Consider the following 25,835-nt stretch of genomic DNA (forward strand, 5'->3'; position numbering starts at 1 on the left):
ACCTTTGAGTTGTGCAGACTTGTTACACATGTCCATTCTAAATCACACAGTTGAGAGGTGGAGTTATTTAAGTGATGGAGCTTTACATTTTCAAAAACTATTCTTAGCTTTCTATGCCGGGGATTCTCAGCAAGTGCCACAAACAAGTTTGGTTTTCAGGATATCTACAAAGCATATTCTTCAGGTATAGATGCATATATACATTATGGTCTTTAAGATCATGAGAGGTCTTGAACGAGAAGATGTGAATCGGTTATTTACACTTTCGGATAATAGAAGGACTAGGGGGCATTCCATGAAGTTAGCAAGTAGCACATTTAAGACTAATCGTAGAAAATTCTTTTTCACTCAACGCACAATTAAGCTCTGAAATTTGTTGCCAGAGAATGTGGTTAGTGCAGTTAGTATAGCTGGGTACAAAAAAGGTTTGGATAAGTTCTTGGAGGAGAAGTCCATTAACTGCTATTAATCAAGTTGACTTAAGGAGTAGCCACTGCTATTACTGGCATCAGTAGCATGGGAACTTCTTGATGTTTGGGTACTTGCCAGGTTCTTTTGGCCTGGTTTTGCCTCTTTTGAAAACAGGATCCTGGGCTTGATGGACCCTTGGTCTGACCCAGCATGGCAATTTCTTATGTTCTTATGTCTAAGAACAAGGTTAATTTGCATATTTTGGTTACCCTGAAAACCAGACCTGTTGTGGCTTTCAAGGACCAGAGATGAGAATCCCTGTCCTATGCTATCAGTAACTGCATGTGAAAAAAGTCCTTTTTTATCATCCCTCTGTTTTTGCAGAACCGCTCCCTTCACCTTGTACAGCATGCCCAAGTGATGCCCTCACCAGTCAGGAGGGCTGGAGGGAAGTACCCTCTAAAACTTACCATCAGCCCCACTCCATTGACTGATTGAGGTTGCTGCAGTTGTCTTCCCTCCCTCCCTGGGATCAAGCATGTCACGTCCACAGCACGCCAGACTTACGCTGGTCCCGCTGGGCTGCAGAATCATGCAGCAATGTGGGCTGAGCCACAGGAGAGGCCCCAAAAATGAATGCGGAGCAATTAAATCGAACAGATATAAAACAAAAAAATGTTGTAACATGACCAGAAGGCCAGACTTTTACCTAGTGAATTTTATCAATGGAGACCCATGTTGGTTATCCCACTGTCCCAGCTCACAGTTTTAGCTCTGCAGGCACAAACTGGACAAAAAAAACCCAGCTTTCATCTTAGCTGGATAACGTCGATTTAGCACACTTAGCTTTACTACAACCAACAGAAATCTCAGGTTCTTCTCGTTTAGCTGATCCTACTAACACATTGGCACTTCTAAATAAAATGACCACTGGCAGAGTCAAGTCCAAATTCAGTCATGCTGGTGGGTACTGCCATCTAGTGGTACGGAAGTCAGAGGGCTTTGTATCTCTCTGCACGGTAGGTGTTTTGCCAGTGGCAGCATTTCATGCCATGGGAATGGGCCTCCATCACGCTGTGATTTTGGAGGCTGGGGATAGTCAGGGCTGCTCAAGAGTTCTGGAAACCCCAGACTTCAAGAAGTTGAACCTGGAAGGTCTCTTGACAGAGGGGAGGATTGTCAAAGGTTTCGCAATTCTGTGTCCTCCCGTTGAGGAGATCAGCATCAATGTTCAGGGCCTGGCCGCCTCCACCACCTGGAAAACAAAAGCAAGAGCAAGGTGAAAAGGAGAGCAGCAAGCTGCAGATACCCAGGCACGTTTGTTTTATTGATTAAAAAAAAAAAGAAAAACTGCCAATCTGAACAGACATTAGCTTAGGGCTTCCCAAAGCTGTCCCGGGGACCCTACAGCCAGTTAGGTTTTTGGGATATATACAATGAATATGCATGAGGGAAATTTGCAGTCACTGGAGACTCAGTATATACATATTTATCTCATGCACATTTATTATGCATATTCTGAAAACCTAACTGGCCATGGGGTCCCCAGGACAGGCTTGGGAAGCTCTTTATTATTAGATAATCTTCTGTCACTGTTTCCCAGTGTATAAGGCACTCATAAACATAAACATCCCTCACACACTTCTGCCCTGATCCACTAAGGCTTTTTTTTTCTTCTTGTGTCATTGGGAAAAGACCTTGATGAATTAGACCCTAAATCTCTTGTATCATCTGATGGGAAAAGCAGAAATCATCAGGCAATATTTCCAGACTACTGTTCTTGTTTTAAGAGCATTTCACTGGAAACAGTCAGCGAATAATAGATTTTAATGATAAAGGCAGCACTTAGATTTTGCCAAAAGGAATATGAGGCTTTCTTCTTTCTGAAAAAGGACGGGCTCGCACATAAATTTATGATCTCAACTTGACATCTATAGGATGTCAAAAACTGTTGAGGAGCGCTAGGAGAGCGATCCCACTCCTGGGAGATGTGTGTCCTTGGGCCACGGCTCGACCCCAGAGGAACTCCGAGGAGGTGCCGCGGGAGGCGTGGCATGCCCGAGCATGGGCTGGACGGAAGCAAGGCTGGAGTGATGACTGGAAGACAGGCCCTCCTCCGGGCCTGCACGCTTCGGGAGACCCAACAATGCAATGTTGGTCTTGTGAACAGTCCTCCGACCGTTCCCAGCCCTTTCGGACCTGCCGCAGGGTACGGCACGAAGCGGCAGGCCGGAGGGAGGCCAGGGCAGCGAAGACTGGAACATGGATGCAGACGAGACTCAGTAACAGACGTAGACTCAGGCACAGACGTGGACTCAGGAACAAGGTACTGGAAGTGCAGGCATAGACTCAGAAACAAGGTACTGGAAGTATACATGGACTAGGAACAGACGAGCTCAGGAACGAGGTGTAATGCATACGGGAGACTCAAGGGCGAGGTACGAGACTGGCAACATGAAGCGCCCAACTCAGCCCGCCCGTGGGGCTGGTCGCGGACCACGACATGGCTTGCCGCAGGATACCAGGCTTTCAGAGGTTTCAGGAACAAGGTAAGGACTTCTCGGAGACTCAGAAACGAGGTACATGGCTTGCATCACGAAGCGCCCTACTCAGCCCGCCCGTGGGGCTGGTCACGGACCACGACATGGCTTGCCGTGAGGTACCAGGAGATTTTGAAGACACAGGAACGAAGTGCTAGCTTTCAGGAGATTCAGGAACAAGGTAAATACTTCTCAGAGACTCAGAAATGAGGTACATGGCTTGCATCATGAAGCGCCCTACTCAGCCCACCTGTGGGGCTGGTCACGGACCACGACATGGCTTGCCGCGAGGTACCAGGACATTAACCAACTCAGGAACAAGGTGCTAGCTTTCAGGAGATTCAAGAACAAGGTACTTAACTTTCAGGCGAATTCAGGAACAAGGTACAAGGCTTGCATCATCTGGGCTGGAACATGGATACCAGATTGGAAGACAGACCTTAGGGCAGGAACATGAACAGGCAAACATCAGGGCTGGTACAGCAGGCAGAAATCAGGACTGGAACAGCAGGCAGACATCAGGACTGGACGCGGAGCTCTGACAAGAACACGGAACACAGGACCTTGCAGAAGTGCTGGAACACGGACGACTTCCTGGAGCGAAGGATCTCAGGAGTGACCAACTCCTTGCGAAGGCAAAGACGGAATGGAAGTTGAGCCCTTTTGTAGGACTGAGGTGGACAACGCCCAGGGAGGGGTCAGCAGGGGGCCACACCTGGCTGGCCCTTGAAGAGGAGCAGAGAGGCGTGCGCCCGCGCCCTAGGGAGCTGGAGCAAAGAGCTGGAAGCTGGTGGCGTCCTCAGCCACGTGGAAGGCCCAGGGAAGCAGCGGAGCAGCCATGGGCTGGAGCAGCTCCCAGCTGCAAGGACTGAAGCAGGAAGAAGCAGAGAGAGGTAAGGCTGGCTGCAGGGGAAGCAGGGAGCTGTACCTGTCTGCAGGCACCGACAGGGATGGCTCCCTGCCGGGCGAGGATCCGGGTTGAAGCAGGCACCGGCAGGGACGGTCTCCCTGCCGGCTGAAGACCCCGGCAGTGAGGCAGGACTTCGGGGGAGAGCTGGAGCAGCAGCAGCCGTCCTGGCTGCATGGAGGAGCTCCCGGCAGCATGGAGACAGCTGCGGGGACGGCCCCAGCTGATTCAGAGGAAGCAGCAGCGTCAGCGGCCTGACTGGCCACGAAGGTAAGAGCCTGCCCGCGCTCCTCACGGGCAGGATCGCAACAAAAAACATGTTCTTAGAGGTTCTAAGTTGAAAGGTAATTTAATTTTCACATTTATCTCTCACTTTTCCTATCAAACTTTAATCAAAGTGGTATACCCTACAGTCTAAAACAACATAGCAAATATGCAATCACAATAAAATCAATCCACCATAGAATGCATCAATGAAAATAATTATACAAAAACACAACAAATAGCAATATAAAACTAATTTTAAAAAATACACCCATTCAACACACAGAGTACCACCTACGTCAAATAAAACAATACTAAAAACACCACTTAATATCTAAGGGGGTCATTCTCTAAAGGGATCGCAGGCGAAAAGGGAAAAGTCCCTTTTCGCCTGCGATACCTAAATCGGGGCAGGTTCTGGGCGGCGGCGGCACCGGAAGGGGAGGAGTTGGGGCGGCACCAGGGCCAACGCCGCGAAGACATCGCTGACGGCAAAAGGTAAGGACCCTTATCGCCGCCAGTTTCGCGCCGAATAACTACACCTTTTATGGTGTAGTTATTCGGTGCGAAAGCCGGCAGCCAACGCACCGCAGTGGTGCAATGGCTGCCGGCTTTTGCAGGCCTGTCCCCCGCTTCGACCCCCCGCCCCCCAGTACCATGCAATTCACTATTCTCTGCGAGAATAGTGAATCCAGGCCTAAATCACAAATTCCAAATTTATGCCATTTCTCACTTCAGAACCTGTAGTCTAATCAAATCTAATCTTATACCCTGGCTTTATAGTACAATAGGAGCACCTGGAGCAGTTTACTATTTGATTTTACTTGCATTCTTTTCATGCAAATGCATTTTAATATCCTTTGACAGGAAGTACAAAGAATCCAATTAATTCAGGCTGTTAAATATTTTGGTAATTGTCTGATGCTTTGCTCGCCAAGAAAAATGAATATTTAAAGGGCAACATGGGATGAATGCAGGGTAGTCATCTTACTTTCTAACAACCTCACATTCCCATAATACACTGCAGATGATGACATCATCAGACTCCTTACTGCTCGGGGAGGTATGAATGTCAGGCACAGGGATAGACAGCCTTGGCGAAAATATCATTTGTGCAGTAATTGAAGTAGAAATGTGTGAAACATGGAAAAGAAGTACCGGAAATGCCAGCTGAGAAAGGAAATAGTCTAAAAAACTGAGGAACTGTCGAACTTGGCCAAGTTTGAGGATTCTTAATCTGGGGACTGCCACAGTGCACTCACTGTCCAGCCATGTAGAATTCTTCTTCTGAAGGATCTATAACTACACCTGAATTTCCATCAGAAATCACCTCTAGCTTCCATGATCAGACCAGTAGGAAGTAGACTGGATTTGATTTCTAGATTTAACTTCCTCTTTGCTTCCTGGATCCTGCTGTTGCAACAGACTAAGGGTGGGCAAGAGGGGCAGCCAGATAGGGCCCAAAGCTCCATGGGGGCAGAAAAATGACTGAAATGCAAGCTGGCAGAAGATGAAAATATAGGAAGAGTACAGCTCCCTTCATACCATCTATACTGGGAAGAAGGACTGAGGATGAGAGAGAGAGGAGAGGGGATCGGGATAGAGGCAGAGGGGCACAAATATGCTTGCTTGCCTGCCCTGGGCATTAAAATTCCTATCTACAGCTCTCCAACAGAATTGCTTGGACCTAGTGTTGGTGTTCTTGTTCCCATTAGTCTTGGTGTTCTTGTTCCCATTAGCCAGCCCTAATTCTTGCCTGCTTGGATCCTCTCCTGCTCATCCCTGCCCTGGTTCTCTCCTAGTATCTGCTGCTTCTCCCCTATAGAAAAACCTTTTAGACTTTGACCTCAGTCTTTTTTTTTTTTAACCTAAAGTAGGCAAATGGCTTTGTTTTGCAGGTTTTATAGATATTGTTGTGCTACCTGTGGATACAGTTTGCGTAGGCCACCTTCATTTTGGTCTTGACACAACATGAATACTGAAATAGCACAACATTACTCCACTGGCTGTGTCAACCAGACTGCATGAAATCTTGACATATTATTCCTGTCCTGGTTTTCAAACATGTTGCTCAGTGGAATCTAGAGTTTGTCCTGTATAAATGCATTGAGGATTGGGGTGGTGTTTGTAAAGCAGGACTGGAACATAATTATGTTTTAAGTCTGCAGCATACCAATGATGAAGCCTTCGTGAGATCCCGACATAAACATGGAGGCAGTTTTGGAGGGCAGCTGGAAGTGCCTGACCGACAGGAAGGGTGAGAGGCGATCAGCAGCTCCTGGCACGGGAACCGTTAAGTAGTTTGAAATTCCATGACTGCCAGGAGATGAGGATAAGAGTGAAGAGGGTCGGGAAGGTGAAGATGAGCGGCGAGGCGATCCAGGAGAAGGAGAACGTGAGCGAGGCAGGCGTGGAGAACGCGGCGAGCGCGGTGCAACCATTTTGCTCAGTTCCGGCTTCTTGGCGACCACCCACTCGTATCTCTCCATTTCAGGACGAACCTTTAAGAGACAAGTAACCAAGTCACCACAGACTCAAGCCTGTGATATTCTAAGCAAAAAATTCTGCACAAGAATAACTCTCAGCCTCAATAACCCCCTGAGCTATGCCAAACTGTCACCCTGAGCTGGACCAAAATATCTTCATTAGACTATAAGAAAACATGATGAAAACTAAATATGTCCAAATATATGGCTTTTTAATGGTTCAAAAACCTTAAGGAAGTGAGACCAAACATGCATTTAAAGAGTCCATTCAACCAACCAATTATTAGGTTCTTCTGACTGCTATCACTTCCCTATTGTTTAATTACAGTTTAAGTAACTATTGTAATGTTAACTGGAATTAACTCTTGCTTTCTTAGTGCAGATATAGTTCTATAAATAGTCCAGATTTTTATGTGTGACTACAGATGGGACAAATATTAATCATTTCTTTATTTGTTTAGTTTTTATTTTTGAACAGTTTCTTTCCCAAGGTGCTGCACAACAATCCTGCGCAATGAAAGGGATACAGTTTTGCCCAGTGGGAACGTGAACACAAATCATTTAAAAAATGAGGGGATTTTTTTTAGAAGCAATACTTGCAAAAAAAAAAAAAAAAAAAGAAATTTTTGTTCTCAATTTTTTCTCCCATTTTAAATCTTCTATCCCCAGATGGCATGCCCAGGTCTTTCAAGTTCCCTTGCTGGTGAGGGCCCGGGAAGAAGTTTCTTTTCAGACTAAATCTCTCCCTTTCCTTCTCCTCCCCTGGTGCATCCTTCTGCTACAGAGGACCCAAAAAAAAAATCTGCATCTTCTGCTTCTGACTCAACATTGTACAACATTGTACTGCATGGCAGCAGTGCAGCAAACTAACAGCAGAAAGGAAAGTCTCAGGCTTGCACATGCACTTCTCACCTCCAGCGACATCCCTCCCCCCCCCAATGGCATAAGAACCCTAGTTAATTTCACCCCCCCCCCCATCCACTAAATGATGCCACCCTAGTTTGGAAACCACCAACTTACACTGAAAACAAAGCATTCTCCTGTCCCAAAGAAAGTGGCAACTTGCCCGCTGTGTCGTTTCCTTTCTTCCCAGTCTGAGGAGAGGAAGGCACCACACACCTGGCAAAGAGTCAGGTTCACAGATAAATGAATGAAGAAGGCAGGTTCAGGACAGGGAATTTCCAAGACAATTAAGGAAAGAATCATTTGAAGGATAAAACAATGTCACTAAACACCATCCTTGAGTCAAGTGTGTAATTAAGCATAAATATTATTATGCATTTCTGCTCCTCCTTATAGACATCTGATTTTACTACACAGAGTTCAGTATTCCATATGGAGGCTGGTACATTACTTTTGTGCATATTACCAGCCTTCTATTGACAGCTTCCTATCAGGCTGATACAATAAGTGTGTTACCAGCCCGTGCCCTGAATTTCAGCCTAAAGTTTTAATGCACATGTTAAAAATTTTTAAAATTCCCAACTCAATGCTTTACTAATGCATCGGGAGTTAGAATGTGTAGGGACTGAACAGGAGAGAGTGTATAGGGGCATATCTCTTGTTGTGCCTCTAATTAAGGATCATAAGTTTGGTTGTTCTCCTAGCCAGAATAAAGCCTAATCTTAAACCTAAACAACATTATTCCCTCTCTCCCCACATTTATTTTATCAGTCTCCAGAGGTTATCACCTGCAGGGCAGTGATTGCAAACTGGAGTAAATCCTGCATGCTCATCCAGTTAAACATCCAGTTAAACATCTGTCCCAGCTGCACCCAACACCCCTGTCTGTGCTGGTTCACAGCCTCTAGAGACTAGTACCACAGAGGCATGCCCAGGACAGGCAAGAGGGGCAGGAGGGGGTTTAACCCTCCAATCATGCTCACGCACTGGCATTCCTTGTGCAGGCACCTGTCCTGCCCGCCCTTTTTTTTAAACCACCTTGTGCTGGTCTGTGATATATTTCCAGTTCAAAAGAAGCAACATTATGCAAGGGTAAAAAATAAAATGTGGCTATTTAAATCTGCTTATATTCCGAACTGTGAAATAAAGTATACATGATCACAACTTTGCTACTTCACAAAATAGCTAGCACAAGGTTATAAATTAAGCTGCTAAATAAAAACCTTAAAAACTGAAATCGTTTTGTAGTTTTGAATGCATAGTTGGGTTGCTACAGCCTTCTACAACACCACAAATACCACATGACTGCAGTTGGCTTTCCTGGTAGGGGCAGGGATGCCAACTGGCTCCATGTTCTCAGGAGAGGTTGATCCAGTCCTGGTTTTACCCCCATGGTAGGCAAGGGATTGTAGTCCTGATTTTCTTAAGGCAATCGCAGCTACAGGTCCCTGCATGAAGTAGAGATAAAACCAGGACTGGATCCTGCCTGAAAAGTCCAGGCAGGAGTCACTCCATTATTTCTTTCAGCCCTTCCCTGGCTGCACTCATGCGGCATTCCCCTTTTGTCAGCAGCACATCCTGTGTTTGTACACACAACACTGTTTTATATTTTGAAAATACCTACCTCATCATCGGTTGTTTTTATCAGCAGTATTGTTGGCTCATAACCTTCACAATGTGAATAAAACCTGATCAAGGAAACATTTAAAAACAGGTTTTAAGCTTGAAATTGTAAAGTCCACTCTGAAAGCTATTTCATAAGTGTGTGTGTGTGTGTGGGGGGGGGGGGGGGGGGGGGGGGGGGGCGGGTAGAGTGAATGGGGGCTTGCACAGAGTATTGATATTTCAGTAAGTCATGGCTGACCTTAGGAGGGTGCAGGGCCCAGGGTGAATCAACAGCAGCAGGCTCTTGGAACACAAAAATTATAATGTTGGTGATGGGGCTACCATGGCAGAATGGCACCCCCCCCAAAAAAAAAAAAAAGCAGGGCCCAGGGCGGTCACCTCTGTTTGCTGCCCCCTCCTCCCAAGGACAGCCCTGCAGAAAGTATTTTTGGGAAGTTGGAAATCTGAAAGTTGGATGGCGTCTTGGTATATGACTGCAAGCGCCGTATGATGGACAGTATGCTTGTTGGTTGTAGCAGTTGTGTACTGTCTCATATTTCAAAAGTGGAACGTGCATTTCATTAATAGTAATGTTCTTCTTGCAGTCATTATTAACTTTCCTGCTACTTAAATCATGTTAGCAAGCGTCACAAATTGACTCAAGCCTTCTGAACCTGATTGGCCCATATTGGTTATGACATCACTAATGGCATCACACAAACAACAAACTGGATTCCATTCGAGGTTATTTGTGGCAGCCTTCCGAACATGGCTGCTCCCAGATCCTCAGGCTCAACTGCTAATCATAGAAAGAGTTTGAAAAAATGACTTAGCAATAAAATAATTAATAGGAGGGGACGGTATTGGTACTTGCAGAATCTACAGAGCCAGGGCTCACCTCTAGTCAGAGGTACTTTTCATGAGGGTGGAACTATCATTTTAGTTCTTGAGAGCTGGATGATCTATAATCTGTAGGTGGATCTATTTTGCGTGGTTGTTAGTGGCAGAACAAAAGGAAGAGGACAGGAAGATGATTGGATTAAATGACATTTTTATAAGCAGAATGCTCTCCTAGGAAGAATTACTTCCACAGAAAAGGTGGTTTTAGTATTTTATCATTAGATTTTATAGAAGTGTCTCATGTCTGACACCCCCCAAAAATTAAATACATTTTTCCACATAGTTATCCCTAAATATAAGGCTTTTGTAGTCAAACCTGCCATTTCAAAAATAAAAATAGCTTAAAAATGAATTTAAAAACCATTAGTCATGCCTGTAATGTAGCTGTAAAAGCCCTGGGAAAAGGAGAGGCGTGGGGACTTCGAGAACAAACCACCTTTATAATAAAGACAGTGATGATTACCACAGACAGCTAAAGGTCAACATAGTTTATAAAGTAGAGTGGATCCCTTCTTAGTCCACATAAGTTGTAGGTGACACCTTTTTATTGGACTAAGATAACATGTGTGTGATTAGTTTTGTGAGGCCATTATGCCCTCATCAGGTCAGTGCAGAATGGTCCTTAAAAGCCAGTCATATATGTATGTTCTGTTAGTTCAATATAAAGGTATCACCTACTGTTTGTTAGATGACCATTGTTTCAACACAGTTTATAATAAGTGGTAGCTAGGGAACTGTAATTGATTTTCAAAAGCTGGAAGTCTTTCAAGAAGCTTTTTTTCTTCCCAGAAGTGCAGGAAAAAAAAAAGAAATTTGTGTGGAAAACAAACCCGGCAATCTATTTGTTGTTTCAACCTATAACATTTTGCCAAAAAAAAAATAAAAATCCAGGCAGATGTAAGCAGGCTGCTAGCAGATAGCTCTGGTATAGAAGTCCTGTTCTGTTAAACAGCTATGTCAGTTCCATAAATCCACTCTTGCAGAAACGTTTAATCATTTAAGATACAGCAGCTTTCATGTCAGTGTAATAACTGGTAAAAGTAGCTCCTGTATATTACCGAGATTCCAAAGTCTTATTTTTGCTCAGTGAAGCAGATAATCACTTGAGTAAATTTAAAATTAAATAGGGAAAAAAAAGTAGCGCAGAGTCTTGAGGCATCTATGCAGCTGGAGACCCAAAAACCCCCCACAAACCAAACAAACCCTGCCATAATAAATGGAGGAATGCTTGTAATTGCTTATAGATACTGTATGCTTTAAAGCAAGGACAGGGAACAGCATCATTTTACTGAATGGTATTAAAACAAGAGCTCAACAACCTGAACACTTTTCTGGTATATTAAATTCTGCAGTGGTGAGTGTATAGAACCAGGAAACTGCACTGTACAGCTCTGAAAATTAAATCATAAAACTTGCTGATTACTTCCAGCCTCCAGCAGCTACTCTCTGATCCTCTGTACATCCCACCTGAATGGATCACATGGGAGTAGCATTACTAGGAGATCAGGGACCCAGGATACTTATCTGAAAGGGAGTATCAGAACTTGGTGCAACTGGCACAAGGAATGTTTTGAACCTAGTTTCCAAATCTTGGGCTGGCTGGGGCTGCAAAAAAAAAACAAAAACAAAAAACCCACATATGTCTAGTGCAGAGGCAGGCTATGCAACTCCAATCCTTGAGGCCAACAGGCCTACGCTCAACAGTGACCTTTACTGGTTGACCAAAAGCACACTTGTACTGGACTCTGCAAAGAACCGAACAGGACCAGCATTAGGCAGCAACCAAGACAACTGCCTGGGACATCCAAATCCCACAGACCTGCTCGGGGATGAGAGGGACACAGCTGGTCCCAGAGAAGACCTTCAGGGGCAGTAAAAGGAAAGAAAATCAACAGAGGGCTTATGAGCCAGCATGTGCTCACTCCCTCCTCACACAAGAGCTAGGAATGGAATAAGTGAGGCAATATTTGTATTTAATATTTCTGAAAACATGCCTTATTCCGCCACTCTCACCATTCGAAATCAAACTATATTTGGGTGTTGCTCTGCTAATTTTCATCAGAGCCTCCTGAAGGCATCAAATGGATGCAATAAAGAATGAATGCAACATGGATAGCTGAAGGGTGAACTCAGAGAGAAATACTTGAAAAAAAAAAGGAAAAAAAAAGAAGCATGACCATATTACAAAGCGTACACATGGGGCTTGGGGTAGCGCTACTCTCTACCATGCAGAGGACCTGGGTTTGATTCTCAGGCCAGGTTTCTGCTACTGGGGCTGAGAATGCTGCAGAGGCAGTGTCCACGTCCCCTGTGGGTGAGGGGAGCCTCAGGCATCACTTAGTGGCGGCACCTAGTGAAAACACTCAGGGGGCCACGTTCGCTGGATGCCAGAGGGGAGACACAGTTGGTTGCTTTTGGCCGAGGCTTGCCACTGCATTGGCTGGGCTCAGTTGGGGAGGAGGGAGGGGACATGAAAATAAGGGAATAAACCCCAGGGAGTTACAAATGAAGACTTGGTAGCACCAGATTCCAGCCGTGGTACCAACCAAGATGGAAGTACAAAGGAGCAGAAGGAAACTGCTGGGTCAAAAAAAAGAAAGTGTAAACCTTTTGTTCCAAAATAAAGTGTCTAAATATAAGAAATGAACAGAGCAATTTTCGGTAACCTGCCTATGAGAATATACCCCTCCTTCCTAACATCAATATACCCCCGGAATGCCTCTTTTTAAACAGGTGAAAGTGCACACCTAGAGAAATATGCACTTACTTTTTACGTGCTAATATGGAGGTAAATTTTCAAATAGCCGGATATGCCTGCCTAACTCTTAGAGTTACATGGGTATAGCCCAACTATACTTTTCAACATCTACCCCAAAATGTATTAGGGCAAAAAAAGAAAATAAAAGACCCTATGATAAGAACAAAGTAGGAAGCAGTGATGGAATTACGTTTTTGCTGCCTCTCTGAACTATTAATGCTTTTGCCTCTTCCCCTCAACATCAGACAATAGAGAGCAAAGGTCTAAGGCATAGCCCTTCTTTGTTCTGCTCTGTATGTTTCAGGTCCAATCCCTGCCTTCCTGTCCCTGAATGACAGGAGAAGAGGGGCTGGATTAGGGAGAGAATGAGTCTTCTTTGCTCTCTGCTGTTTGCTCCAGTCTCACCCCCTCCCTTCCTGTTCCCTACACAGGACAGGAGAGGAGGGGCTGGGTTAGGAAACATGCAGTTTTTCTTTGCTCTGCTCTATCCTCTCTAGCCTCACCCCCCTCCCTTCTTGTTCTGTGCTCTGGGAGGGGCTAGAGCAGGACGCAGAGAACTGATCTCTGCAGAGTGAGATTCAGCACAACTGGCAGTGTTGCCTCCAGATTTTTGCTACCCTGGGCACAGGTCTAGTGTGCCTGTTGGCAAATCTAGGTCTGGTAGACCACTAATCAGGCCCGGATTTAGGCCTGCCTAGGGTGCCAGATTGAATAATGTGTGTAATTCTGGTAGCAGCATCTCAAAAAAGATATAGGTGATTGGAGAAGGTACAGGGAAGGGCAACCAAAATGAAAAAAGGGATGGAACGGCTCTCCTATGAAGAAAGGCTAAAGAGGTTGGGGCTGTTCAGCTTGGAGGAGAGATGGCTGAGTGGGGGATATGATAGAGGTCTACAAAACCATGGGAAGACTAGAATGGGTAAATGTGAATCAGGTATTTCCTCTTTCAGATAACAGAAGGACTAGAGGACACTCCATGAAGTTAGCAAGTAGCATATTTAAAACAAATCAGAGAACATTCTTTTTCTCTGAATGCACAATTAAGTTTTGGAATTTGTTGTCAGAGGATGTGGTAAGGGCATTTAGTACAGCTGGGTTTAAAAAAGGTTTGGATAAGTTCCTGGAGTAGAAGTCCATGTTGAGTTAGGGAATAGCCATTGCTATCACTGGCATTAGTAGCATGGGATGTATTTAATGTTTGGGTACTTGCCAGGTACTTGTGACCTGGATTGGCCATTGTTCACACTCAGCCCACCCCTTTCCCTCACGGCTGGTTCCAAATCAGACTGTGATCAGCAGGTGGCAGCAGCATTAATAATGAAACTCAGTATGAGACCCTGTAATGCTCCTGATCCCTCCTCATATAGGGCTTCCCGTTACCACAGAAACGTATGCAACGGCAGGGCTGGTGAGCATGTGCTGGCTCACAGACCCCACGCTGACTTCCACTATTAATGTGGCTGCTGGTACCTGAAGAGCACTGTTCTTTGAGGTACTTGTGGCCTCAGCTGAAGGTTTTGTGGCCTAATGTAGGGTTCAAAGCCACAGTTTGGGAAGCCCTGCTTTAGAGCTTTGTGCCGGCAGAGCTTCAAAGGGGCAACACTGTGGCACTCTGCCTATGGGTGCCAAAATCTTAAATCCTACCCTGCCATTAATATGTGAGTTGAATAATCTTGCTGGTGCTGCCACTTTTTCATTTTTTCTCTCAGTAACAACAACAACAACAACAAAAACAAAAAAAAGCTTCAAAATAAGGTTTCCTGAAACTCTATGTACAAGAACTGAATGCATAGCAAATAAACTTTACTGCTGATCAATGCAGAATAAAAAGCCTGAGTAGGAAACACAAAGATCCAACTCCCTGTCACAGAAAGTGATTTTAAGAGGTACTTCTGTTGAATAATTAAGCTCAAAAACCCTTCATTTATTCTGCAGCTGGGGAGAAGAAAAGAGAGGAAAGCTGATTCAGGCTGCTGGCAGCATGAATTGTCTGGAAGTGGCAAAAGTGATTACTGTAGGATGGCCCTCGCTACAGTCACTAAGAGCAATCAGAGCCCAGGCAGGAGTCACAGATTTCACTTTGGTAAAATGACTGGGGAAACTGAGCGCATTTAACAGAGGAAATCTTCAGCATAATGGAGGAAAGTGGATAAAAGTAGTTGGTGCAAACTTGGTCTCTTGAAAAGAATACAGAGGCAAAGAGCATGCCATCAAAGAAATCGGGAGGCAACAACAAATATCAAAAGAAAAATGTACCACCAGTGAATTATGAAGCCCTAGAAATAGTGCATACAGGAGGCTCAAATGCAACCAACACCTCCCCCCCAACTCAGAAAAGCACTGGGGTTGTTACAGATGTTGACTTAGAACTGTGGTGCAGCCGCAAAGGCATACAAACTGGAGCAGTGGGCTCGGTAGACCTGGATTTGTCAATAGGCCTGTGCCTAGTATGGAAAAAAACCTAGGGGCAGCAGGTTGGATGCCTTCCAGCTATGCTGAATCTCACTCAGTAGAGAACAGCCCTCTGCTTCCTGATCCAGCCCCTACCCTCCCAGGCAGCTGCAGGGGTGAGCCTGGAGCACACATAGCATTTTGGAGAGATTAGGAGGGGTTCAATAGGGGGGTGGGGATGAAAGGGGTTAGCTGAAATAGGGAGGGAGTCTGTGTGTGGGAGACAAGGGGAACGTGGGGGGGGGGGGGGGAGAGGGGTAGAGAGGCAGTGTTCATATGTGAGAGAGAAGGGCTGATGCTGGGGGCGGGGGGGGGGGGGGGGGGAGGAGGTGTGTGCTAGATTGAGTGGGAGGACAGATAAGAGGTGCAAGGGGGAGCACGGTAGGAATACCGGCCGCCTCCTCATTCTCCCCAACTGCAAATCAGATCCTCAGTCCCTTGATCTTGGATTCTATCCCCAAATCCTGGAACGTCCTTTCCTTTCCTTTCCTTTCTACCTCTTCCTTCTCCCTAGATCCTGGAATCCACCCACCAACTCCTCCAACTCTTCACTCCCGTTCCTCAATCCCAGAGCCTCTCTTTCTCTTTCTCCTCTTCCTCCATACCATATTCCTGACCTCTCCCCCCTCCCAACTTCCTTGCACTTCCCTATTTCCCATCCTCCCCATCTGTGGTCCTCCTCCCCCCCAATTCCCTCCTCTTTCCATTTCACTCTCCTCCTCCATCTCCCAGCTCTTTCACCTGCTCTTCTACATTTCTGGTCATTCTCTCTTCCTTGCTCCATCCATGGTCCTCTCACCTTCTCCCTCCCCATCCCTGAGATCTTCTCCTTCCATTGATACTTGGGATCCTTTTTCCTCGTGCAATGAAAAACAACAGACACAATCAAGTTTGAAAAACGACTTTATTTCTATAACGTAAAATAAAAGATGAAAATGTTTATCAATATGCTTTAGAATTTCCTGATTGTTGCCACAGAATCTGCCCTTGAGCTACTGCTGGAAACTGCAGCTGTGCTTTAGAATTTCTACTCCCAGTTGTCTGACCTTAAGGGTTGGCGGAGAGGAGCGGGGGAGCACCAACAATGCCTGGAGGCTGCGAAATCCTAAATCCGTCACTAGGGCTTGCATGGTCCATCCTGCTGAATCAGTTCTGCCTGAGCTGCTGCTGAGTCACTGCAGCACTTGGGTACAGGGAAATGGCAGCAGTGTGGCATGACTGCACTGGCTTCTGACTGAAAGCAGAGATAGTTCTAAAATACTTTCCACAACTTTTAAATACCTTCACCAGACTGGTCCAGCATATTTCTCATGCTATTTAACTTGATATTTTCCCATCAAGGACATTGAGGTTATCTCCATGGGCACTTTTCGATATTCCAGCAACAAAACAAGGAAGGTTGATAGCCACTAGGAAGATGGCATTTCAATTTTATGCTCCATTCTTGTTGCAACCGTCCCTTCCCGACGGCTGCACTCTGCCTACCTTTCTTTCTTTGCACCTCCTCTCGCTATGGATGGGCGCCTGGCTGCCACAGCATCTGCCTGCCGTCTTCTCCGGCGTCCCCAGACCGGCTTGGGCGCTGCCTCCCGCCATGCTCTGCTGGTACCTTAGGGCGCGCGGCCCTCACTCTTATTTCCTACTTGGCGCGAACCTCAGGGGCGTCCCCCTGTGATGATGTCACGCTGCCCGGATATTTAAAGCCTACAATGTTTGCTAGCCTTTGAGTTAACAAGGGGGATTCTTACGGATGGGATTCGCTGTCCGTACCCAGCTACTCTGCCTCCAATCTTCCATTGGACTCTTAACGCTAACGGGGTACCCGCTCCTCGGGGGCCTCACTTGCTTTTCAGGTTGCTATCAGGAAACCGGTACTCGCTTCTCGAGGGCCCATGTTCCCTGACTCACTGCCTGCTCCTACCTTCTCTTCTGCCTGGAAGGATTCACTATCTTCAACACCAGTGAGTACTACCATCTTCACCTCAGAGCTGTTCCCTGGAACCAGGTACTCGCTCTTTGAGGGCCTGCCTCCGTTCCAGCCCTAGTGCCATCTCCTACATGGAACCGCTGTGTGAGTACATTACCTTCAAGCCTCTCTGCTCTTAGGGATCAGGTACTCGCTCCTCGAGGGGCCTGCTATCCCAATCCTGGGGTTCTCCATACTGGGACTTTGTGCATATTCCACTGTACTCATTATTCTCAGTTCTTTCCACTACAGCACTGCTACCGGAGGAGTCGCTGTTCCAGCACCTGAGGGATACTAGCCCAGCCAGGCTACTTCTACTGCTCACTACTGCCACCTCCGGTGGCTTCATCACATTGTCTAATAAAAGATCAATCTCTGTGTTTGTGTGTCTTAAGCTGAGCCTGACCTGTGGCCCCTCACAGGATTTCCCCCAGTGGGCGTGGTCAGCTGCCACAGTGTCCAAGGGTCCACCCAAACCTCACTAATTATAACAATTCTCTACTCATTACTCTTCTTCTGCTGATAGCAGAGTGAGGAAGAAGAGACAGGCTGACCTGGGAATTGAAGGAAGGATGGAGTGAAATGAGTCCAGATTGGGGATAAGTGAGTAAAGCTGACCTGGGGTGAGGGAAGAAGAAAGGTGAGGAAGTTGATTTGTGGGGTGGGGGTAAGGAGAAGAGTGAGCTAAGCTTGGAGGCTAGAAGGACAGGGAGAGGTGAGTGAGCTAACCTAAGGAGGTGGGGGAGATAGAGGGACAGGAAAGGGTGTGTGAGTTGATCTGGAGTCAGAGAGAGAGATGGGTGAGCTAACCCTGGTAGGGAAAGGTAGTTGACTTGGGAGATATTGGGGAGGAAGCGAAAGGTGAATGATCTAAGGGCCCCAATTATTAGGGATGTGCATTTGTTTTGAACGAATGCGCAATCCGCAACGTATAGGTCTTTATTTGTTGCATTCTTGGGTCCACGAAACATATGGAGAACCCCCACGAATGCAACGTATCATTAATGAATAAATCCCCCACCCTCCTGACCCCCCAAAGACTTGCCAAAAACGGCAATGGACGGCTGGCGCCATCTTGTGCTCCTACCATGTGACGGGGCCGACCAATGGCATCGGTAGCCCCTGTGACATAGTAAGGGCAAAGGCTATCGGCGCCATTTTGAATACCGGCAGCCAACGGCCCGAGTGCAGGAGATCGCTCCAGGACCCCCGCTGGACCACAGGGACTTTTGGCAAGTCTTAGGGGGTCAGGAGGATGGGGGTTGTAGTTAATTAAATTTAAAGGGTTGGGATGGGGGGTTTATTTTTGATTTTCCAACTTTAATGGGAAATGAATACCAAATGCAACTAATGGATGAATCGGGTGTCCCCAAAAACGGATGCAACGGATTTGGGTCCCGATGCAACAAATACCGAATAGCAACAATTTTTTTCCTTCTGCACATCCCTACCAATTATCTATGTCTGTCCTGGGCTCAAAACGTTCTGTTGTTGGACATGATGGTACTACCTTTTGCAGAGTAGCAAGAAAGTTCTGGATTAGTGCATTGCTGCCAAGAACTCTATTTTACTTTTATAGGCTCTTATACCCTGCAATTCTAATACAATTAGTCAATGTGGCTTAAACATTACAATCATAAAATAAACATTAAATCAAACACATACATTAAAAGCACAGAATATAAAATACAAACCAAAAATAAGATTACACACAAAAAAAATACCTGTTAAATTATAATACTTGATTATAATATATTTTTATTTTTATTTATATACATACTGCAACCTGTGGTCCCAATTTTAAGTTAATAGGTCGTGCTGTTGATGAGTTTTACTGTTTAAGATCATCACTGCATGCAGGCGGCCATGAGGACAGCGAGGGAGGTGAACCAAGCCCAGGCTCAGTAATGACCTTAAAACAGTAAAACATGTCAACAACAGCAGCTCCAGCAGTGCAGATATCAGGTGTCATTTCACTAGGCAAGCTGCCTCCACCCAGGGGCAAGGTGTTTGTCAACCAAACAAGAAATTTAATTGGCCAAACAACCCCTAGGGTTTTTTAAAATTCTCCTTTAACTGTACAAAGTCCTCTCCTTGGTTTGACATTTCCAGGTTTTCATTTTTATTTCCTAACTTTCAGGAATAATGTTTTTTTACCTTTGCAAACTGTACCCATGATCCATGGTGGTGAACAGAAGGACAGGTGGGAACAAGGAGAATCTTTCTGGGATCCACGACCACACAAGCCGCATCTCCTGAGCAGTGACGATCGTAGAACTGAAGTTCAGAAGATCCACACTCATTTGCGTGGACTGCCTGCATGTGGGAGGAGAAACACAGAGCGCAGGAGAGTCACTAGTTCTGTAATCAGTCATCGAAGATGGTTTCAAAAGGAGACCAAGATCTCCCAACCAAGCAAAATAGTCCCAATGCTTGATTCAGACTGTAAGAATTGATTTGCATGTTTTGATAGTGGTATTAATTTTGCTAGCCTATTAGAAAAACAATAGCATATTGCTCTATTAGTTAACATAAGGGTCAATTTATCCCTGTTAATTTGGGCCTCTCTTTCATGCCAGATATTTGCATTTTCCTGACAAACACATGTTTTGCCTCACGTGGTAGAAAACTATTTGGAGCATGTAGAAAGTGGAGCTACCATCATTGCGTCTATTAATGTTCTTTCTCTTTGAAACTTGCCATAGGCATAAAGCACCTGCAGATTTTGGCACCTGCTTTTTGTGCAGAAAAGTTTTCTATGGTGCCCGTTTTTTTTAGGACAGGCAAATTATTAACTAAACCTAAAAGGGCACAGATTAAAAAAAAAAAAAAAAAAAAGAGAGAGAGAGAAGGCCTGTACTTCTAGCAATTGATTGGAGTGGGGGTGGGGTGTTACCTGGCCATAAGGCTCTGTCGCTAGGAAGAGCAAAGTCTTGGGACTCATGAACAGGGAAGGAGCAGGGTCTCTGGTCTGCAGATAATCCTGGGTCACAAGCCTTCCAGAACTCGCTAAGTGAATTTTTTTTCTGATTGTATTCATATATTAGTGGCTATTATAGAAGTGGTGTATAATTGTAAGATTGTGTGTGTGCCTATTTTTAGGAGGGGGGAAATTATTAACTAAACCTAAAAGGGTGCCTTCTTGTCTGGGGCACAGATTAAAAAAAAAAGAGAGAGAGAGAGAGAAGGCCTGTACTTCTAACAATTTTTTAGTTGGATAACAGTAGGCTCAGGCAGAATAAGGCCTGTGATGAAGACACCCACTCTTCCCACTGTTACCCTAACAAAATGCTTGTTCTGCATTGGAGAATGAAGAAACCTCAGCAACAGAATTGTAAATGTTTGCTAAAAGTAAAATTGCCCATTGCACCAAGAAGCCCTTCAACAGAATCAAATGTCAAAAAAGAAAGTCATTGACGAAGAAAGTAGAAACTTTGATATCAGTGTTATCATCCATCTGGGAATCAATGACCTCAATAGAAAAGGCTTCCACGAAGTATAAAAAGATTTCCAAAATCTAGAAAAAAATGATAAGATACACTATAAAGTCTATTGCATTTTCGGAAGTACTACCTGTTCATGGAAAAGGAAATGAGAAGTTATGCCATATAGATAATTTCAATTCCTGGCTCAAAACCTGGTGAGCATAAAGTGGTTTTTTTGGATACATTGGAGCCTGGGGTCGTGTATGGAGCAGTAAAAGGCTTTATGGAAAGGTCGGCCTACATTTGTCTGTAGCAAGAAGGAAGATGCTAAGTGAGAAATTCAGATCATATATTATCAGGCATTTAAACTAAAGAATGGGGTGCCAGGAAATGGCCAATGAAATTGACATCAACCCTCAAACAGCAATATAGGAAGTGGAAGGAGAAAATAACAAAATCAATCACCTCAATAAACCAGAAAAGGTGACTAGGAAGTGCAACAAAACAAGAGAGAAATATTGGAAAGCAATGACTACAAATGCTCACAGTTTGGGCAATAAAATCCCAGACCTGCAGGCCCTAATGGTGGAGGCGGACTTTGGACATTGTTGCAGACATGGAGATATGGTTCATGGATTCTCATGATTGGGATACAGCCCTATCGGGCTATAACTTGATAAGGAAGGACAGAGGGGAGAGAAAGGGGGGAGGAGTAACTTTTTATGTCAAAAACAATATACAAGCAACTGAACTGCATGGAATATGGGGTAGAGAAGAAGCATTATGGGCCATCCTAATAAAAGATTATAGTGCATCCATTTATAGTGGAGTGGTTTACAGGCCTCCGACTCAGTTGAAAGAACTGGACAGAGATCTGGTGAAGGACATCCAGAAAATGGGAAAGAAGGGAGAAGTGTTGATTGTTGTAGATTTTAATCTGCTGGATGTAGATTGGAGAATCCCTTCTGCACAATCTACCAGAAGGAGAGAGATAGTGGATGCCCTGCAAGGGTCTCTGTTCAAATAGATGGTAATGGAATCCACAAGGGAAGATGTGGTACTCAACTTGGTGATCACTAATGGGAATAATGTCTCTGATCTCCAAGTGGGAGCCCGCCTCAGCACTAGTGATCATCAAACGGTATGGTTTGATATCGCAAACAGGATGCAGAGAAATCACACTGTTGTGCCGCTCGGCCCAGCTAGACGTTACCGAGCCTGCTTACCTGCCAACCGACTGTCTCCTTAACCGTGCCACGGAGAAGCGGGGCACCTTCTGGCGTTTCGCAGTGCTTCACGGCCTGTCCCTTGGGCGGGAGGCCTGGTCCCGTGGTCATGATGCTGCAGCCACTTCGGGCTCCACCTCCTGGACGTCCCTACGCACACGCGCGCTATCAACAAGGATTTAAAGAAGCCAGGGCTGGAAGCCCTGACCCCGCCCCGTGGATGATGTCATCAAGGCGGGATATTTAAGGCTTCTTCCAACCTTCACTCCCTGTTAGCAAGGATTGGAATGCCTCTGATCTAAGCTGCTCTGCCACTTCCTAGCTGCCGTGGGAAGCTCTCTCTGCCCTTCGGGGTATTTCATCGCTAACCTGGGTACCCACTCCTCGGGGGCCCTTATGCTCTCTTACAGGTACCTATCTGGGATATCGGGTTCTCACTCCTCGAGGGCCTGCTCTTCCTACTCTGGTGCCTTACTGATCTATTTCTGCCTGCCAGGATCTTCATCAATACAGCTATCTACATCAGTGAGTAACTAACCATATCAGTCTATCTCACCTACAGCTTCAGCGCTCTACATCCGGGACTTGTTCCAGTTCACCGCGCTGTCTTCACCTACTCAAGAGTGAGACGGGTCTTCTATGCTGAGGATCCCTGGACTACTACTGCTGAAGCTACCTTCCACTGCTGTCCGCTTCCCGGGCAGTGAGGCTCTCTCCGCCCTATGGGGTAATTCTGCTTAAACTTGGGTACCCGCTCCTCGGGGGCGCTTCTGCTTTCTTCGGTGCCTATCCTGGGATACTAGGATCTCACTCCTCGAGGGCCTGCTCTCCCTAATATGGTGCCTGCCACTCTACAACTTCTGCCTGCCAGGAACTCCAAAGATACAGCTTCAGCTTCAGTGAGTACTAACCTATCAGTCTATCTCACCTACAGCTTCAGTGCTCCTCATCCGGGACTTGTTCCTGTTCACTGCGCTGCCTTCATCTTCTCAAGATTGAGACGGGTCCTCTCTGCTGAGGATCCCTGGACTATTACTGCTGGAGCTACCTTCCACGGCTGTCTGCTTCCCGGGCAGTGCTTCTCTGTGTTTGCGTGTATAGAGTCTAGCCTGGTACTGCAGTTCCTCACAGGGCTCCTCCCCGTGGGAGCGGCCATCACTGCAGTACCCAAGAATCCACTCCAACACCTCATATCCATAACACACACGAAGACCCAGGTTTTGAATTTAAAAAATACGGACTTTGTCGAAATGGGGAAGTACCTGGAGGTAGAATTAGAAGACTGGGAGAAAATGGGAGAGATGAAACAACAGTGGGCCAAACTAAAAGGAGCAATTAACAAAAGCAACAAATCTATATGTTAGAAAAGTAAACAAAAGTTAGAGAAATAAGAAACCGATCTGGTTCTCAAAGGAGGTGGTTGATAAAATAAAAGCAAAAAGAACAGCTTTCAAGAAATATAAAGGATCCCAAAAGGAGGAACACAGGGAAGAATATCTGATGAAACTGAGAGAGACAAAGAAGAAAATCAAGAAAGCTAAATGTCAGGTGGAAGAAAGGATCGTCAAAGAGGTAAAGAGTTGACTTAGGGAATGGCCTCTGCTATTACTGACATCAGTAGCATGGGATCTTCTTGGTGTTTGTGTACTTGCCAGGTTCTTGTGGCCTGGTTTGGCCTCTGTTGGAAACAGGATGCTGGGCTTGATGGACCCTTGGTCTGACCCAGCATGGCAATTTCTTATGTTCTTATGTTCTTAGAGGTGACAAACATTTTTCAGATATATCAGAGAAAGGAGAAAGATCCAAAGTGGTATAGTGAAACTAAAAGGTGACAATGATCAATGTGTGGAGAGAGATGAAGAAAAGGCAGAAATATTAAACACATACTTCAGTTCAATGTTCACTAAAGAAGACCCTGGAGAAAGACCTTTGCTGGTTGACAAGACCATTGGTGGAAATGGGGTAGATGAAACTCCGTTTACAGAAGAGAATGTATGGGAAGAACTAGGAAAACTGAAAGTGGACAAGGCTTTGGGGCCAGATGAGGTTCATCCCGGGATACTGAGGGAACTCAGAGATGTGCTGGCAGGTCCACTGTGTTACCTGTTCAATAGACCCCTGGGAACTCCACAAGAGTGATAGCAGAGAGGAGGCTGGAAACTACAGGTGGTTAACCTCACCTCAGTGAAGTTGAAGGACCTAAATTAATGGAGACTCTGCTGAAGGAAAGGATATTGAACTATCTACAGTCAGGAGGATTGCTGGACCCAAGACAACATGAATTCACTAGGGGAAGGTCCTGTCAGACAAATCTGATTGATTTTTTTGATTGGGTAACTAAAGAATTGGATGAAGGAAGGGCTCTCGATATGATCTACTTGGATTTCAGCAAAGCTTTTGATACGGTCCCTAATAGGAGGCTTGTGAAAAAAATGAGAAGCTTGGGAGTGAGCACCAAAGTGGTGGCCTGGATTTCAAACTGGTTGACGGACAGAAGACAGCATGGGTTGGTAAATGGAACCTACTGTGATGAGAGAGCAGTGTTAAGTGGAGTGCCACAAGGCTAGGTGTTGGGACCAATTCTGTTTAATATCTTTGTGAGTGACATTATGGAAGGGATAGAAAGTAAAGTTTTTCTATTTGCAGATGATACTAAGATCAGCAACAGAGTAGACACGCTGGAGGGAGTAGAGAGATTGAGACGTGATTTAAGGAAACTTGAATAGTGGTCAAAGATATGGCAGCTGCTCCAGGCAGAAGTTAATTTCTGATCACATACAGGCCGATACAGTAAAGCGCGGCCGTGGTTACCCTGCTTCTAACCTGCTTTGTACCCACAATTTGGCCGCGTAAGTCCAACCCGCGATTCACTATCCCTTTTAACCCATCCTTACCGCTTCTTTAAATCAACGGGTAACCCTTTCCGCCCGCGGCATGTATATGATATGTAAACGATCGGATTAGCTATTCCCTCCCATACAGTAACGTGCGCCCCGATTATTGCCTTTTTAAGCTGCAGTTTTGCCGCGTGTTTAACCTGCTAATTTACTGCCTACCCTTATCCCTGCGTTAGTGTGGAGCGCAGGTCAGAGAGACGAAATTTCACAGGTAAACGACCCCCTCACCCCCCGAGACAAACCTTTAGAGGAGCCAGGATCGGGCAAACTTTCCCCCAGCCCCCGCTCACCTGCCCTGGTCGCGTCCATGGGTGCCGGTCTCCCGTGCGGGCGCGCTGACAGCTCCGGAGCAGGAAGGAAGGACCTGTTGTTTCCAAGCATAACCTAAACTCTTGCCTGCCCAACCTAAAATCCAACGCACCGGGAAAGCCACTCTTCAGATCGCGACTAATCCCATCACTGGAAGGACGAAAGATTTTTTTAAGCGTCGCAGTTCCTCTCTCTGCTATATCAATGCATTCTCCTTTCCACTGCAATGCGAACAGTATTCTGAAAAATAACTTTCAAACCCAGGGTGGTGGAGCATTGTTGTGCTTGATAAAACCTGCACTCAACAGGACTGGGCAAACTTTCCCCCAGCCCCCGCTCACCTGCCCTGGCCGCATCCATGAGTGCCGGTCTCCGGAGCAGCCCCAGTCCTCTCTCCCTTCCTCCCGGGGGGCAGCCAGCGGCGAGAGCGAGAGCGGCTTCAGCAGCCCGGGGCGGATCGGGTGCTCCCCATGCGAGGAGGCTTCCAGCAGCCCCCGCCGGCGAGGGTGCATGAACGCACGCCTTGACCTGAGTGCCTGGCTGGATGTCCGAGGTCACGGCGTGCGCTCATTCACCATCGCCGGCAAGGGCTGCTGGAAGCCGCCTCGCATGGGGAGCGCCCGATCCGCCCCGGGCTGCTGAAGCCGCTCTCGCCGCCAGCTGCCCCCGGAAGGAGGGGAGAGAGGACTGGGGCTGCTCCGGAGACCGGCACCCATGGACGCGGCCAGGGCAGGTGAGCAGGGGCTGGGGGAAAGTTTGCCCGATCTTGTTGAGTGCAGGTTTTATC

At 46.1% G+C, this 25,835-nt stretch overlaps 1 protein-coding gene across 2 annotated transcripts in view; it reads right to left on the reverse strand.

The window, feature by feature from the left end:
- Nucleotides 1-575: 575 nt before the first annotated feature.
- Nucleotides 576-25,835, reverse strand: part of LOC115090807 (TBC1 domain family member 24-like) — a 50,333-nt gene continuing 25,073 nt past the window's right edge. Inside the window, exons 3-7 of one of the 2 annotated variants that reach the window (XM_029600321.1) lie at nucleotides 19,349-19,507; nucleotides 9,136-9,199; nucleotides 7,629-7,727; nucleotides 6,296-6,623; nucleotides 576-1,666 (exon numbers count right to left, since the gene is read on the reverse strand). In XM_029600321.1, the coding sequence (XP_029456181.1) occupies nucleotides 1,521-1,666; nucleotides 6,296-6,623; nucleotides 7,629-7,727; nucleotides 9,136-9,199; nucleotides 19,349-19,507 (796 nt within the window). In that variant the 3' untranslated portion in view covers nucleotides 576-1,520. The remainder of the gene's footprint in view (nucleotides 1,667-6,295; nucleotides 6,624-7,628; nucleotides 7,728-9,135; nucleotides 9,200-19,348; nucleotides 19,508-25,835) is intronic. The other variant, XM_029600322.1, reaches the window with a different exon arrangement.

Source organism: Rhinatrema bivittatum, chromosome 4 (assembly GCF_901001135.1).
Source record: "Rhinatrema bivittatum chromosome 4, aRhiBiv1.1, whole genome shotgun sequence".
In the NCBI taxonomy this organism is placed as follows: domain Eukaryota; kingdom Metazoa; phylum Chordata; class Amphibia; order Gymnophiona; family Rhinatrematidae; genus Rhinatrema; species Rhinatrema bivittatum.